This window comes from Mus caroli, chromosome 3, assembly GCF_900094665.2.
Source record: "Mus caroli chromosome 3, CAROLI_EIJ_v1.1, whole genome shotgun sequence".
Taxonomy (NCBI): domain Eukaryota; kingdom Metazoa; phylum Chordata; class Mammalia; order Rodentia; family Muridae; genus Mus; species Mus caroli.
In genome coordinates this window covers 103652023-103668561 of record NC_034572.1, presented here as the reverse complement: position 1 = coordinate 103668561, position 16539 = coordinate 103652023, and the positions used below count along the sequence as shown (strand labels likewise).

The following is a 16539-nucleotide window of genomic DNA, read 5'->3' as shown; positions in this document are numbered from 1 at the left end:
AGATATAGAGATATAGAGATATAGAGATATAGAGATATAGAGATATAGAGATATAGAGATATAGAGATATAGAGATATAGAGATATAGAGATATATAAATACAAGGTGGAACATTTAAATTATAAAACAAAATGCTTCTAAAAGTTGGAAAGGACACTGTTGCCAAGAAGGTAAACCATAGTGATGTTCTGAAGATGTATTTGAGGACTCATGTAGAGTATCCCTTGTAGATTCTCCAAGGTGCTTGAGGCGTAGCATCTACTCACATACTTTGCACACCATTTCCACTCACTACTTGAGGCTTCAACACTGTACCTCTCTCTCATTGTAAGCAATCTCAGTATCTATATAGATGACCCATATATGAACGTGGCCTGTCAGTGCCTTTATTTCCAATAATTGTGAGCTAAACTCTCAAATCTTGGGATTTGTCTCAAGGCACTGTCATTATCAACAGCTGTGCATGCTTCTTGGATTAGTTTCAGGCAAGCCATCTCTCTGAACCCTACATCTAGCCCATGAAGTTCATTTTTTTCAAGAAATTCTCTAGCCCTGCTGTGTCCAGTTTACTGAGTCTCACACCCTTCATGGACTCACTGCTCTCCCTATCACTTTACAGCCCACGATACTGTCAAAAATACCCCCTTTGTCCTCCTCCTGCTCTCCCTCCTCCTCTCCCTCCTCCTCCTCCTTCCACTATGTTTTTCTAGAAGGACAAACCTTTGCCTATATCTAGTTTGTCATATATTTCATCAATCCATAGACTATAGTGATAATGTAATATTTTTAAAAGACCACAAAGTGCAATGGGATCCATAATGCCACATGTCCACACTATTTTCCTAATCAACTGACTATTTCCCTGTCCTAAGCAACCCTTCCATGTCTCTTCTTCTCCTTTAGATAAAACAAACTTTTACCTGGTTCTCTTGTTCTAACCTCTAAATGTGGGAGTCACGGGGGCGGCCTCAAATCTACTCCCTAAAAACATGCCTTGCCTGAAGTGACCTTATTTAGCACTACAGTCGAAGGGCTCCATCCATATACAAATTCAACTTTCCTATCAAAGCAAGACTTACATACATCTTTACCATCCCGGGGGGAGGGAACACAAATTTAACATGCTCAACAGATTCATGATTCCCTGCTCTCCATCTTGCAGCTAGCGTCACCATTCAGGCATTCACCAGATTCTAGAATCCTTTGCCTACATCATCAAACTCTGTTGGGTCTAATTTGACAAATTATTTCCAAAGTCTGTTTCCACTAGATCTCCTTGAGTGCCACGACTTCCTGCCACCCTGATAATTATAATATCCCACTTTTCTCCTACCTCCCATTCTTGCTTCAGAAGAGGCAGAGTACAGTGTGTAAGGTTTAAAAACCTTTACTTTGAGTCTGCTCAAAGCTCTAGCTGTTGTCCCTGCATGACCTGGTAGTCTACCAGATTTCTGACCTCTTTCTCAGCCTCCATACATTCTATCCACCACAATGGACCACTGCTGTTCCATGAAGCCTAAGTTGATGATTCCCGCATCAGATTTTCATAGCACACTCCCCCATCAGAGAGTCTTTCTCCTAGACCTCTCCTCACTAGACCATCTACATGGCTTGTGCCCTCAACTTTCTCAACTGATGAACTAAGCACCATGCTATGACATAGAGGTCTTCTGGCTATCAGTCTTTATATGGTATCTTGAACCCATCAATCTCTCATCCTGATTTTTCTTCAGGTAACTCTGCACAAAACTGGCACACTGATTGACTTCCAGTCTAAATTTGGCTATGATGCAGAAAGTGCCAGAAGAATCTACAGTCTTCCTGTCTTTGCTGCTATAACATCAGTTCTTAAAACAGTGCCATTTCAATGTCAGGCTAGCAATAAATAGTAGTATAATGTATAAATCTGCTTTGATATCTTTATTTTTCTTTGGGAGGCTTTTATTGAGACATAATTCATGTTTCCAACAACTCAACTATGTAGTTTGCAATCTAACGGTTCTTAGACGTTCAAAGCAATGCAGTCATCAAAATCAATTTTAAAACTATTTATCGCATAAAACATTCCGCAGACATTAGTGGTCACTCTCTATTTCTCCTCCCAGCCAACCTACCCTCTATAAATACGCCTCTAGTCCCTAAATTCCAGGCAATTGCTTTCTGTGTGTAGTCTGTCTATACATTTGCCTATACATCTGGTATAAATGTTTAAATATCCCTTCTATCTAATATAAGCATATATGCTCTAACTACTGTTCCTATCCCTACCACCCGAGGTCATACTAATCCCAGATTCTACCTGCTACTTCTATGACTTCATTGTAGATTGTACCTGTAAGTGAGTCCACGTGGTATTTGATGAGCCTGTCATTCAGTGCACATCTTAGAATATACATTAATATATACATACCGCAAAAGGAGTTGGTTTAGCACATAGATTACACGAGGCAATCCTGGGGCTTTGATACCTGATGACTTACTTTTTCTATTGACTCCAATGTTTCTGTGTATTTTTCTTCTGTCTGCCTAATTTCTGCTAGGCAACAACTCCGTATATCATTTTCTTGTGATTTCTGTAGACAGAAAGGTAGAATTAAAACTATTCAGTTGAGTGCACATAACAATTTATCTAGGAAAAGATCAAAATCTGATTCCCTTACACTTTCCATCCTAACAAAACAACTAAAGACTTGGTTAGCTGCTTAAATCAATGCACCTCTTTTACGCAAATGTTAATGAATGTGGTAACAAATAGTCTAAGAATTCCCTTCATAGAGAGCAGATTTCACATGAGCTGCAGAAATGACTATAAAATACCCAACAGCTCAGTGGTAGAGGGTAGGCCTAACATATCAGGTCAGGCTATCAATCATCAATAACAGTGAGAGCGCACACACACACACACACACACACATACACACATACATGTAAAAATCCATCAAATATTGTTTTTACACAATACTTGCTTCTTTCTTTGAGTGTTAAAATACAGCATAATGCTAAGGTCAGAGATCACAGACAAAACAGAATTCGGTTCCAAAAATGATTTTGTTATTAGCTTTATAACTATAAATAAGTTACTAAGTTTCTCTGTGACTTGGTTTTCACTTCTGCAAAATAGAATTACAGCACTAAGACACTAAGCCTAAGGAGTGCCTAGTGACAGAAGCCATGTAACAGAGTACTCTACATCTTGACAATGAATCTACATTATTATTGCTGTTGATTATAGCCCATAACAACCACCTAGCGCTGTGAAGGAGGGGGAGTGTCCTCGGGTGGGAGAAAACTCTGAAGGTCTGCTGCCACCAAAGCAGGTCATTACTATAAGCACTGCAGGAGGAATGCACCTGCAAGCACATCTGGTGGTGCTGCCATGGTAGCCCACCTCTCATCCATCAAGTTAAACCCATGTGATTATATTTCCTATATATAGACCGAGTGACCTCCCCAGCCCCCTATTATTAAAAGCCAGAGCATAGAAAGCTGAGCCAACCCATGAAATCCCCAAAGAAGCTAAGTCACTACCCAGCTCATGAGGAAATCTCTAGGACAAGAGATAAATATGCCAATAAATGCCCAAGTGACTGACTTCTTACATTTCAAATTAGAGATGAGAAGAGTGTTGAAAGCAGCTCTTTCTGGATGTTCTAGATAGAGGCATGGCACAGGACTGCTTTGAGAATATAACTAGTTATGCTAGTATTTGCAGAACTTAAAATAAAAGACATTGCCTTGTCCAGCCTTGATATGATGGTGCCTAGCATTAGTGCATGGGGCTATGCCATGTTCAGTTCATATCCCTGGGAGGCCTGCTCTTTTGTCAAGGGAAACAGTGCAGCAGTGGACCTGGGTGAGAATCAAAGTTGGGAGGGAGGGGAAACTGCAGTCAGGGATGTAATATATGAGAGAAAAATAACAAAAGAAAAGAAGAGAAGGGGAGAGTCACTTGTATCAGGAGCTACTGAGTAACAAAACATAATATATTACATTTAAAATGGAAAATATGTATGTTTTGGAAAAAAATGTACTTTGACAATTAATTATAATTACAACTACATTCTCATGGTTTGCTGTCATTATATCCTATTGCCATTCTGCCATTTTTCAGCACTGGCCCCTCTAAGACTCAGTTTCCTCACTAACTGAAGGAAAGGATTAGACCACAAGGCCCTATAAACTGGAAAACCAACAAACAAAACCAAGAATACATGCCTGCATCTACAAAGAAGTTACATAAGTTATAAGCAACAAGGACTTTTTATTAAGTAGTCCAACAGAAGTTAGTAATTATATTAATTAGTCTTCTAACTAATTGCCTTCCTAATAAACTACTCAGAGTTACTTCATAAACAAAACAAGTAAAATCCCTACAGGTTGCTGGGCTTCCTCCGCCTTCATCAAGTCTTCATAGACTTCTCCGCCTTCATCCTCACCGTACACACAGTCATAGAGGTCTTCTTCATCTTCCACACGGGTTTCACTGAAACAAGGAATGCAGAATAAAGGCTGTGCTCTATCACACAGTGGATGCTACATGGAGACATGGCCTACAGGCTTCAGTTCACAACAGACTGACATTTTCCCACTGACATCAGCAGAAAACTCAGAGAAGAAGGAAACTGGAATTAGGAGAGACCATCCAGAGGTTCCCATGACAACTCTGTCCCTTCACATTATCCCAATGGCAAACAGCAGAATCCAGAAGCTGGGACAATGCTAATGAATACCTAACTAGCTATTTACTTTCATTGAGCTCTATTAATGATCATCTTGCAGCTAGTCACAACTCTAATCTTCATGTCATATGAATATGGTTTAGTATTTGATCTATGAAAAATAAGACAAATTTTGAAGTACAGAAAGATACCAGACTTGTCTAAGGAAGAACATAGTCTACAGCAGAGCCTGGATCTAAACAACAAGTTTGTTTTACACTGAGTATGCTGACAGACTTGTCACTTTGCCTCCCGATTGCAGTATTCCACAGCCTCCATTATGTTATTAAGGGCATAGTGTGGGGAGGGCACAGTTAAGGAATAGTGGACATAGTAGAAATCTGTTTGACAATAGCATCAGTTACTGTAATGTTATTATAACCAATTCAGTTCTTTTCAGACCATATTTCTAGAAGCCCATTTAGAAGATACATATACCTCCTTCGATAACCAAACTGTCATTATCTGTGTTAACTGTTTGTATTTTATCTTTAAAGGAGGGAAGAGATGCATAAATATTTTAAATATATTTTAAAGTCATTAAAAACTGCTGAGTGATATGTGGTATTTGTTTTTTCGAGTCCCCCATCAGCTCTTGGTCCCAGGGCACTGTCCCCAAGCCCCTCCTGTGGAACCATCATCACAGTCAATCATGGCCTTCTGTCTATTTTATGACTGCCACACTCTTCAGCCTTCCATCCTAGTTCAAAAATTCTAAAATGCCTTCTACTAATACAACCCAAAGAACGGCCTTAACCAATTCAGAGATGTTGCAATGAAACACTAATCTCTCTGAGAAAGAAATTCAGCCCTTTAATAGGGCCAGCCCTGTCAGCCTGTACCAGGTGAATGTTACAAATTGACACAAACAAAAGTAAGAACACTGGGGCTATGTCATTCTTCCACTTGGAACATTTTTCAAAGCTGGTACAACCACAGGCTGTGTTTGTCATAAAAGACTATTTGGAGGCATTTGACAGAAGTGAACTGTCAAAACCCAGAGAAAAGGAAGGCTCTGAAGCTAAAGGAGGGAACTGAAGCTTGAGAGAACTGTGCTTAGAGAAAAATTCACTTCTGAAATACTTGTCCACCCACCCACCCATCTGCTCATCCATCCAGCAGGTTTATAAAGAACTGACTGAATTCTTATATGCTCTATAAGATTCTAGACATATGGATCAAAAACTCTCCCATTGAGGATCTGTACCAATGTGCAAAGTCAAATGAAGTGGCAATCTGAGTTTGAGTCCCCAGAACCTGCAAAAAGTGTAGCATATTAGCACATCTGTAATCCAACATAAGTTCTCGTCTCTCTTGACCCAGGCACAAGAGAAACCCTGGAAGTCTGCGGGCCAGCTAGCTACACTGCTGTGTACAGTCTCAAATAATCTAGGAGGCAAGGTTACTGTCTGACCTCCAAACTCACACACACATGGGACCCACGCACCACACTCACACACGAATGCACACATGAATGTGTATCCTGAGCACCCATCCTACACAACACACAAACACACATAATTTGGCTTGTATGGAGAACAGTCCATAAACACACAACTCTGTATATGTAACAAGGTAAATGAACAAGCTAAAGGAGCAGGGAAGAGTGAAAATAACTAAAGAAAGTGAGGGAAGGTGTCAAAGGGGTGTCATGGCTGAGCTGGACTAGGAATATGTAGGCTGATTCAGTACATTGCTGCTGTAAAACATACAGGTTTCCTATCCTAATAGAACTTCAGGACCAACCAGCATAGCACACACCCACATCAAATGAGGAGAGAGACAGCGGTCCTGATAGGGCACGAACAGGAAGGTTGGTACCCCAAGAGCTTGGAGATGCTGTGCTGGACCACTGGAGGGTAAAGCTGAAACAAAATTGTAAAGAGCACTGCATTTGGTGAATCAGCCTTAGCTGGGGTATCTGAGAGCCATCAGGAGCTTCACAGAGGAGAGAAGGTGGGAAGGCCACAGCTAGGGGGGAACAGAGGCCAAGAGGCCAAACATGTGAGGCTGGGAGCTATAACTAAAGTAAAGGCTGCTGAGGAGGGAGTCAGGGAAAGTAAGAATTGTGACAGCAGATATAGAGACCCTCTGGAATTAGGGAGAGAGAAGAAAGAATGGAAGATGCCTTTCAACATTGAATTGAATGCCTATGAGTCAAGCCATATTGGCTGCTATGTGATTTCCATAGCTGGGCTTCTGATGGGCTCTGGATAGGACATGGTGGGACAGTTAGTTGGTCTGAGAACTTTGTTTCATTATGTCTTTGATGAGAGTTGAGAAGGGAGTCTCTCTATGCAGTCCTCGTGGTCCTGTGTCTGGGTATTTTGTGTAACCATCAAAGGGCAGTGAAGTCAGCTGAGATCAGGATGGAGCTAACTAAAATAATCAAACTTAGAAAGAGGCTGGTTCTAGGCTCTGGCCAGAAGCCAAATGGACTATGACATCTATCCCCTGACACTTTGAATTGAAGGCCTCCTCCTACCTGACACCTAACATTCCCTCAAACTAAATATTACCTAACACCATCACTAAGCAGAACAAAGTGGGTAAAGGCTATAAAAAAGTGATGGGTATTGGTGACCATCAGTGGGGTTCAGCAACCATGTGGCGCTTTGAAAGGAACATTATCACAGCTCTATACAGATTATGTTATTCCTGGGAATCTGATTACAAGACCAGTAACCTTATAGTTATTTTACAAAAGACCATTATTAATCAGATAATCAGCATCTATCTTACTTAACGGCAGTGAGTTCTTGGAAGTTTAGAAGCAGGAAGAAGCTATCCTCAAAGGGCATTTAAAATATATGACTTCAAAGCCACTCCAAATGCCACATAAAATGGAAAAAGCTGCTGGCTGTCCATTGTTATGGCTGGTAGCTCCCAGAGCACTAAGTCATCACACATTTGGTCCCAGGACAGTAAGAACCTCTCACTCCAGGGTCTGAAACATCTGGGTTCAAAGACTACTCTGTGTGATGTCACCTTTGAAGAGTTAATTGTGCATACAAATTTGGGTTTTTTCTCCATATAGATTATAATAGTGGGAACTTAACACAGTAGTTATATGAGATGATGCACAGAAATGAGCACACAGCACACTCTCACTACTGAATGATTAGATAGCTCAACCCTAACACATAATGTCTGGCAAACAGTAGATGTCTAATGTCCTTATGGCTTATTTCTATGCATACACCAGACACAGCTTAGTCGCTTTTTATTTTTTCTCCTTTTGCATGTATAGGTGTATGGGATATAGTTGCATGTGCATAGGTATGTTTGCATGTGTTAGGGTGTAGGTATGTGACATATGTGTACAGGCTTGAAGTTGATGACTGGGATCTCCTTTGATTGCTCCTCCACCTTATTCATTGAGGCAGGGCCTCTCAATCAAATCCAGAGCTCAGCCATCTGGTTAGTCCCGTTATCCAGCTTGCTGTGGAGGAACCTTCTGCTTCTCCTTTCCAAGGTTAGAATTCCAGGCAAGCTGCTATGCCTAACCACTACCTCAATGGCGTTCTGGGAATCCAAACTCAGATCCTTTTGTTTGCCCAGCTGCACGCACCACTGAGCAATCTCTCCAGCTCATCGCAGTTTAAAGTTCTAAGAATGCACAAAACTCCTGTGTCACTGCCGTGGAATGAAGACACGGGTAGTAAGAGTAGGGAGCCAACATTGTCCTAGCCAGAAATAAAGACCCTAAAAACAGAGCATAAGGTAAGTGGCTATTTTCCCCACGAAAGGTCTTCTCTGTGAAGGGATGCCTAAGAAAGACTGGTGAGGGGCCAATAAACTGAGCAGATAAAACAGTCAGTGCTGGACTGTGGATTCTCACAGACTCCAGGAATTGCCCTCGGAGCCTAATCCATCTCTTATAATTCTGTGCAAACACACCTGATCTATATCATAAGGTCTTTGAGGAGAGAGGATCATGCTTTATATCTATCATAATCTGCACAAGCCACTCGATGAGCAGAAGATAATCAGCTGCAAGACCTTCTGCCTCTCCTGACTATTAAATAATAAAGCCCAGAGGATTCTCTGCCTAAGATAAGCTCCATCTACCGACAGTTACACGAATAACTTCAGCTGCATCCATCCTTCCTGGTGCTAAAATGCACACGCTTTCTGTCCTACAACTCCAGTAGTAAACTTTACCTCTTTTTTTTTTATTATTCCCTAATTGTGTGATTCCAGATTATCTGTGTCTGTTTTATGCCTTCGAGAAACTTCAAGTTTTTACTTCTCTGAGTAAGTTTCTCTTCATGGGAACACAGAACGGGAACTAAAAGCCAATTGAAGCATATTTCTTCTGGTGCAGTGGCTTGTTAGAGTGCTGTGAACAAATTGTGCAGTGGCTTAATTGTACTGAAAATACTCTACATACTCTATTAAGTCAGGAAGGCCTTTGTAGATGTCTTCATCGTTTACACTTTCTTCTGTGGGGAACGGCCTGGAAGGAGGGAAAGACATGGGAGAATGAGCACTCCGAATGAGCATTTACCTATAATTAAATGGCAAAATTTGCTGCCATTCAAACAAGTCATCATATTTAATGATTGCGAGGCTTTCCCCAGAAGTGCTTGCCCTGCAGATGTGCCTGGGGTTCCCCTGGGGAGACTGTAACACCTGCTATCCTAAATCAGCTCCAGCATGACAGTGAGTCCCTGCAGACACTTGTGCAGCTAGGGGCATGCTAATGTGATTACCTGACCCTCCACCTGTCACATACCTGCAGGGTCACCCCATGGCACCCATGGCAAAGCCCAGTTCAGGGACCCTCATGCCAGCTGTAAGAGCTGACCTAACAGAGACTGGCAGTAAATTGTCTTTTCATGATGCTGATCACTAGTAATGGATGAAGACTAGTAGAAGACAAAGACATCATACATATGTCTTTGACCCTGGCAGATTTCCTTAATCAGACATCAGAGTATTTAAGTTGGTTTTGGTTTTTGGGTTTTGGGTTTTGGGTTTTTTGTTTTGTTTTGTTTTGTTTTGTTTTGTTTTGTTTTGTTTTTCTCCAGGTTTTGGAGAAATGAACACAGTAGACTCCAAAGAGACTAAGGAGTTGGTTTTGTCCCACGTTAAAAATAATCACACTCTAATTTTTCTCCTCTCCTATCACTTGGCATCTTTGTTTGGCTCATAACATGTTTCCTTATGACCAAAATAATGCTTTAAAAGTATGCCTAACAAAATTATCATAGTAATTATATTGTAACAACAAATGCTCCACTCTTTGATATTAAGCATGCTTCTTTCATATTTATAAAAAGATCCATCAAACTAAAACTAAAGAGTTTCATTGGAAGACATACTTTTTGTTATATTTTTATTATTTAAAACCATTTTAACTTTGAACATATTATTAATTAATTTAATACTTAAGATAGCACAGGGACCTACATTTGTTTCAAATAAATAAATATACATAACCAAGCTTTCAGGGTTGTTTTTTTGTAACATAGACTCATTTTCTTGGGCTTTTATATCTACATAGGTTCACTACCAAGAATTATACTGCAGTACTGTAATAATGACAAGGTAATTTTAAAAGGAAAAAAATTCTGAAGGGTATACTTTCAGAACCAAATACATACAAAGCAGGCCATGTCTGTTTCAAAATCTACTCCTTACATACAATGACACAACACATATGCAGACATGGACGGCTACGCCCCATGGAAGAGCATATTAGAAGGAACTGAAGAGTGAGCCGGCTGGCAAACTATTTCTATGGAAAACTGATAAACTCATGGCGCATTTCTGAGAAAGGGTTTGCAGGATGTCCTCCCTGAGACCACTGTGGTTGCATCCAGGATCTGGGCTGCTGAGCCAGCGTTGAACACTCCTTTGAGACACACTTGGATTCCCACCCTCAGAATATGATGTGACCTGGGCACAAAAACATGAAGCGAAAAGGCAGAGACAAAGCCGTATCACGCATGGAGACTAGAAGGCAAACCCTTGGAGAAATCAGGTATGAACTAACACTTCTATCTCCAGGTGGCCTGGCTTTATCTTCTTCATTTCCTGTTTCTTATATTTTTTACAGACTGCTCCTACTTAAGAGGGCAGAAATCTAAGAAAAAGCTTGAACAACAGACACATCTCAACTTCCAGGCTTACCACTGCACAGAGATGACATAGATAAACAACCTACTTCTGAGTTTTCCATATCTTACCCAATCTTTAACACACATCTTTGTGTATCTATCATTTAACGCTTGTCTGATTGCTCCTTAAACTCATAAAAGTTGTAAGTTATTGTTATGGTCTCTTCTACAGGAAGCAAATACATTATATTTTTAAATATTTATGTATTAAAACATTTGCATTTATCTTAATGAATTATACATATAGAAATGCTGAGGAATTTTTTAGAGAGAGCCATAACTAGTGACAGTCACCAGAAAACTGAGCACAATGTTGAGCCTCATTCAGTTCTATGAATAATAAGTTCTTAATTGCTCAATAAATCTCAAATGTGTATGTGACACTTAAAGTACTAAGCACAAAGAGCTTTGCAAACAATAACCATTCAGGAAATAACATTGCACTGAACTACACGGGAGACAGGAAGCCCAGAGGCTCAGACTTACCTGATTCCTGTGGCCAATGCTATTGGTGTTCGGGATAGCCGAGATAATGTTTCTATAACCTGGAGATAAAAAGAAGAAAATGTTTATTGTACATGTACTTAATAAAGTTCAACACTTTCCTCAAAAGCAACAGTTTTCCCATTCAATATTAACAATGATGAAAATATAAAGTTATAGGTTCAGAAAGTGTAAAATGGGAAGAGTCATGACTGGGAAGCTTAAAAGCTCAGACAGTGCCTGTGTTTCTTTTCTGTTAAATTTATGACTTAATTCAGATTACTAATACAAGCGAGCGACAGTCCCCTCCCAGTAAAGCAGGGAGTTAAACACATTAACCCCATATATTTTGTACCTTATACTGGAATATCTTAAAAATCAAATAAATCTGTATTCCTCAATTAGTACTTGCTAGATATGTGAAGCTATTTAAGTTAAAATTTGTTTTTTAAAAATTTACACAATGGAGTACTACTCAGCTATTACAAAGAATGAATTTATGAAATTCCTAGGCAAATGGATAGACCTGGAGGGCATCATCCTGAGTGAGGTAACCCAATCACGAAAGAACTCACATGATATATACTCACTGATAAGTGGATATTAGCCCAGAAACTTAGAATACCCAAGATATAAGATACAATTTGTGAAACACATGAAGCTCTGGAAGAACAAAGACCAAAGTGTGGACACTTTGCCCCTTCTTAGAATTGGGAACAATACACCCATGGAAGGAGTTACAGAAACAAATTTTGGAGCTGAGACAAAAGGATGGACCATCTAGAGACTGCCATATCCGGGGATCCATCCCATAATCAGCCTCCAAACGCTGACACCATTGCATACACTAGCAACATATAGCTGTCTCTTGTGAGACTATGCCAGGGCCTAGCAAACATAGAAGTGAATGCTCACAGTTAGCTATTGGATGGATCACAGGGCCCCCAATGGAGGAGCTAGAGAAAGTACCCAAGGAGCTAAAGGGAACTGCAACCCTATAGGTGGAACAACATTATGAACTAACCAGTACCCGCCCCCCCTACCCCGGAGCTCTTGACTCTAGCTGCATATGTATCAGAAGATGGCCTAGTCGGCCATCACTGGAAAGAGAGGCCCATTGGACATGCAAACTTTATATGCCTCAGTACAGGGGAACGCCAGGGCTAAGAAGTGGGAGTGGGTGGGTAGGGGAGTGGGGGGGGGATATGGGGGACTTTTGGGATAGCATTGGAAATGTAAATGAAGAAAATACCTAATAATTTTTTTTTTTTTAAAAATCATACATTGTATTTCCTTGGCTGACCTGCCCTGGCTCTAAGCACTCAGTCATCACCGTCTCTGTAATGTTTTGGACCACACAGATATCACATATTTCCACAGCTCAGCAGGCATCACTGAGCAGCAAAATGGTTGAGCATGCCAGCTCTTAGCCTGATCACGCAAGATCAAATCCGGGTTTCACATTCATTAGCCAGCAACTGCCTAAACTCGCTAGTCTTGGCTTCTTCTTCTAGATAGGTCTTCAAAGAATAACTAATGATCATTAGATTATTGTAAGGATTAAATAACACAGTACATGTGAAATGGTTCAAAGGTAGCAATTCTTCATAATCACTAAAAGAAATTGCTTAGTGCTTTCAAGATTTGTTCTGCTCTAAATTACTTTTGATTATGTATTTCAGTACCTAAGTCCAAGTGTGCTCTGCGGACAGTTTTAGCATCTGTATTTAGTAATCTCACTCCTCTTTCAATCGTTTGGCAGAAACTCACTGAGGAAACCATCTAGATCCAGAATTCATTTTCTCACTAACTGCATTTTTTATGATAAACATGATGGCTCTAACTCTCAAAATCAAGTGCAGCAAAGGGGGGTCTGCTATGTAATTCTTTTTGAGTAAGAATGGCAATGGGGGAAGATGCATCTGTCTGGATTGAGGTAGTATAGTCATCCTCTAAAAAGCCTCAGCCCCAGAACAGAAGGGTGAGCAAGGATCTCCATCCCTCAAATGAGCCTCTGCGGGGTACCAGTCCCATAAATGGGGTCTCCAAACTCCTGGCTCAGGAGTGAGCCCATTGGGAGCCTTGTTCACTCAGGTGAACCCACCTCTATAAAACATAAATAAGAACAGCTAATTAACTTCCATGTTAAGTTATTGGCGGGGGTTGGGGTGAAAATGTCCATCATATGTTTGTGAAGTTTTATTATAGAAAATAAAATTAGCTACATGGGAAATTGTAATTATATATTGACTATAAATAGCAATCTCCTTTGAATTCTTGGATTCTTGAAAATTGTGAAAAGAATAGGTGTGGCATGGTAGCATTAAAAAAAATGGAAGTAGAGTAGACACACATCAGTCGGTTCCGTCTAAACACGCCACAGTGCACACTTAGCTCAAAACAGCATGTTCTACATGACATGTACTTAATGGCAATTTATTTTGTTCTTTGTATGACAACTGTTGATTTACAAAATACTTCACTTTCTGTCTTTTATCTGTCAACACTGAGAATAACTACAGTCTTTCCCCGCCCATGTCCCTTTCCCCCTCTTCGGAGATGGAAAACCCAGATGACAGAAATCATACAGCTTGACTTGTCATGTAAACATGCACCACTAGAGGGAGCCAAACGATAGTCTATTACTTTAGGTCTGCTTTAAGCATTACCTTTAAGCATGCTTTGAAATTTTGGTTTAAGCAACTCCTATGATTTAATGGCAGTCATTCATTATATTCAATACTAGAAGATAATACAGCTAAATTCATGGGACAGAAGGGTGGGAGGCTGCATGGTGATCTTACAATGAATAGCGGCAAGACCCTTCACTTTTATGTCTGTTCTCTTACATGTACATCATTCTAATACTAATACTAAGTTTAGTCAAAACAAATAAAGGCTGCTTGGTCAATGTGGTATTTTTAGAACAACATCTATTCTATAAAGATGGTGTTTACAGACTGTGAACAGACAAGGACACAGATCAGTGCCAGATCCTCAAATCCCCTCTATGAATTCCCTGACCTTCTGAAGTATACAGACAAGAATATTTATAAAATAAAATAAAACAACAACAAAAAAAACATACTGAAAGACACTAAAAAGCCTATGTTCCATGAACTATGTTGACTTTTAAATGGATACTTCAAAACAAGAGATTGTGAACGTCAGTTTCCAGAAAGGGGGGTAAGGCAGTAAGGACTTAGCTACAGCGAGCTACTGTGACTCCCCGTCCTGACTGACCTCTCCTGCCCACATCCTCTATCCCCATGGGAAAGGAAACACATGTGTAAAGAAGTCAAGATTTTATTTGGGCTGACGTTAATTAGACCTACTGTGTGAGGAAGGTGGGAGAAGTGGGCACGGCTTCTCATTCCCACTTTAAACTGGAGATTGCATCCCAGAAGCAACAGGGTCATTGAGAACAAAGGCAAGCAGAGAACAGGGCTAATGAATGGCATTAGTGAAAGGGTGAACAGAGGGGACAGGAAGCCATGGGGAGCAGACAGTAGCCAAAAGTCAGTCACACAGGGATTTTCTCAATGGTCCAAGAGTGCTCTGAGACAGCCACGGTGAGACCATAAGAGGTGAGATGTCCTTGGGCACCCTGGCTGACCACCATGTGGGCTCAGGAGGGACAGCAGGCTCAGCCTAGGCAATGCAGGAGTGTCCACTCAGATGCACAACTGGAAGCCAGAGATCAAAGCACCACGCAGCTTTGCTCAAGTGTCGCCAGAGTTCCACAAGGCAGCTGGAGCCTCCAAGGTGCCTTCTCTCTCTGTTCTGCTCCCATCCCAACCTGAATCACATGTGTCCTCTCTTAGATGTGGCTATAGTCCTGTCCTGGCACTTATCAGTTCTATAACATTTTCAAAATCAGCTTTTAATTTTTTTCCTCAAAAGAACTCAGGGCTTTGTTTTTTTTTAAGCTAATCAGTTGTAAAGGAGTATAGATTATGAAGTAGGATCCTGCCTCAAAAATAGAGAGGGCTATTATAAAGCTGTTTTTAAAATCTTTCTAAGATTTTTCTAAAGTGTGCAGAGTCATGCTTTGTCACTAGCCATCCATCACAGCCGTGCCATCATGCATAAATGCACTTTATTCATCTTAATGCCATGTGACACTCCAGCATACATCACGAGTCTAGTGATTTTGACATTATCCCCATGAGTAAGTGGCTATGATGCTCTGATACCAAGTCAGCACGCAGCATCCTCACCAAATGCACACTCAGTTACATGCAGGTTCTGTTGCCGGAAGGATGGTAAAATGGGTACCTGTCCAGGAGAGAAAGAAAGAGGGGCGTTCTTTAAACTGCTTACGTGAACTTAGACACTCTTGAGGGAACTTAGACACTCTTGTGAGAACGCGGCCAGGCATTCCGCTGATAATGACTTTGCTTTCCAGCAATAAAAAACAGTCAGGCCAGGTGACCCAAACTGCTTTCTCCTGCTTTGATTCTCATAAGAGTCACTGGACATAAACTATTCTGCTGGCCCCGTGAGTGAAAGAGGAATATTTGCCCTACAAATATCACTGTGAAGATCCTGGATTACACGGGCAAGAATGTGTAAAGGGCTAGCCTAGCACAAGTAAGGACATAATGAAGATGTTAAGAAGGGCCTCATGTGAAAAGTTAACAGTAGGGATGGGAAAGAGATGCCCAGATTCTCAACACTAAAGCCAGCAAAACAGCAGATGAGGCCCCTGCCCCCTCTTCTGTTTGACAACGACTCTTCATTGGTCAGAGCTACTTGACCAGTCAGTTTGTCACTTTAATAGCTATTACATGAAGCAAAATGCAATACTGAATAGAGACAAGCTTCCAATTTTTAAACTATTCTCTTCAAGAAACCCCTGGCAAGATAGCACTCTTTACTTACTGGCACATTAGTGTCACTGTTGTAACTTGCAACTGAAGCAACAAGTCATTTCTGCAGGAGCAACTGATGAAGCTCCTTGGATGGTCTTGAGTTAAGGGGGACATAGTAATATAGAATACAAATAGCTAAAAGAAGCCATGGGGTCCAACATGCATAGCAACCAAAACCAAATACTATTTGTGAATGTACCTTCCTGATTTTTCTAAAGTATTCTCTCTCTGATCTAATAGCTGGTTTGAATAAGAATTCCTGGAGCAGTGATTTGTACAGAGGGGTTAGCTATGCAGGGGCAATCAGGGATTTCAGGTTTGGGCCATGAATGCAAAATC

General features: G+C 40.7%; 1 protein-coding gene across 2 annotated transcripts in view; it reads right to left on the bottom strand.

Moving 5' to 3' along the window:
• Nucleotides 1–16539, bottom strand: part of Vav3 (vav guanine nucleotide exchange factor 3) — a 329118-nt gene that overhangs the window by 175731 nt on the left and 136848 nt on the right. For both annotated transcript variants that reach the window (XM_021157266.2, XM_021157267.2), the window contains exons 3-6: nt 11330–11388; nt 9112–9177; nt 4375–4483; nt 2481–2573 (exon numbers count right to left, since the gene is read on the bottom strand). In XM_021157266.2, the coding sequence (XP_021012925.1) occupies nt 2481–2573; nt 4375–4483; nt 9112–9177; nt 11330–11388 (327 nt within the window). The remainder of the gene's footprint in view (nt 1–2480; nt 2574–4374; nt 4484–9111; nt 9178–11329; nt 11389–16539) is intronic.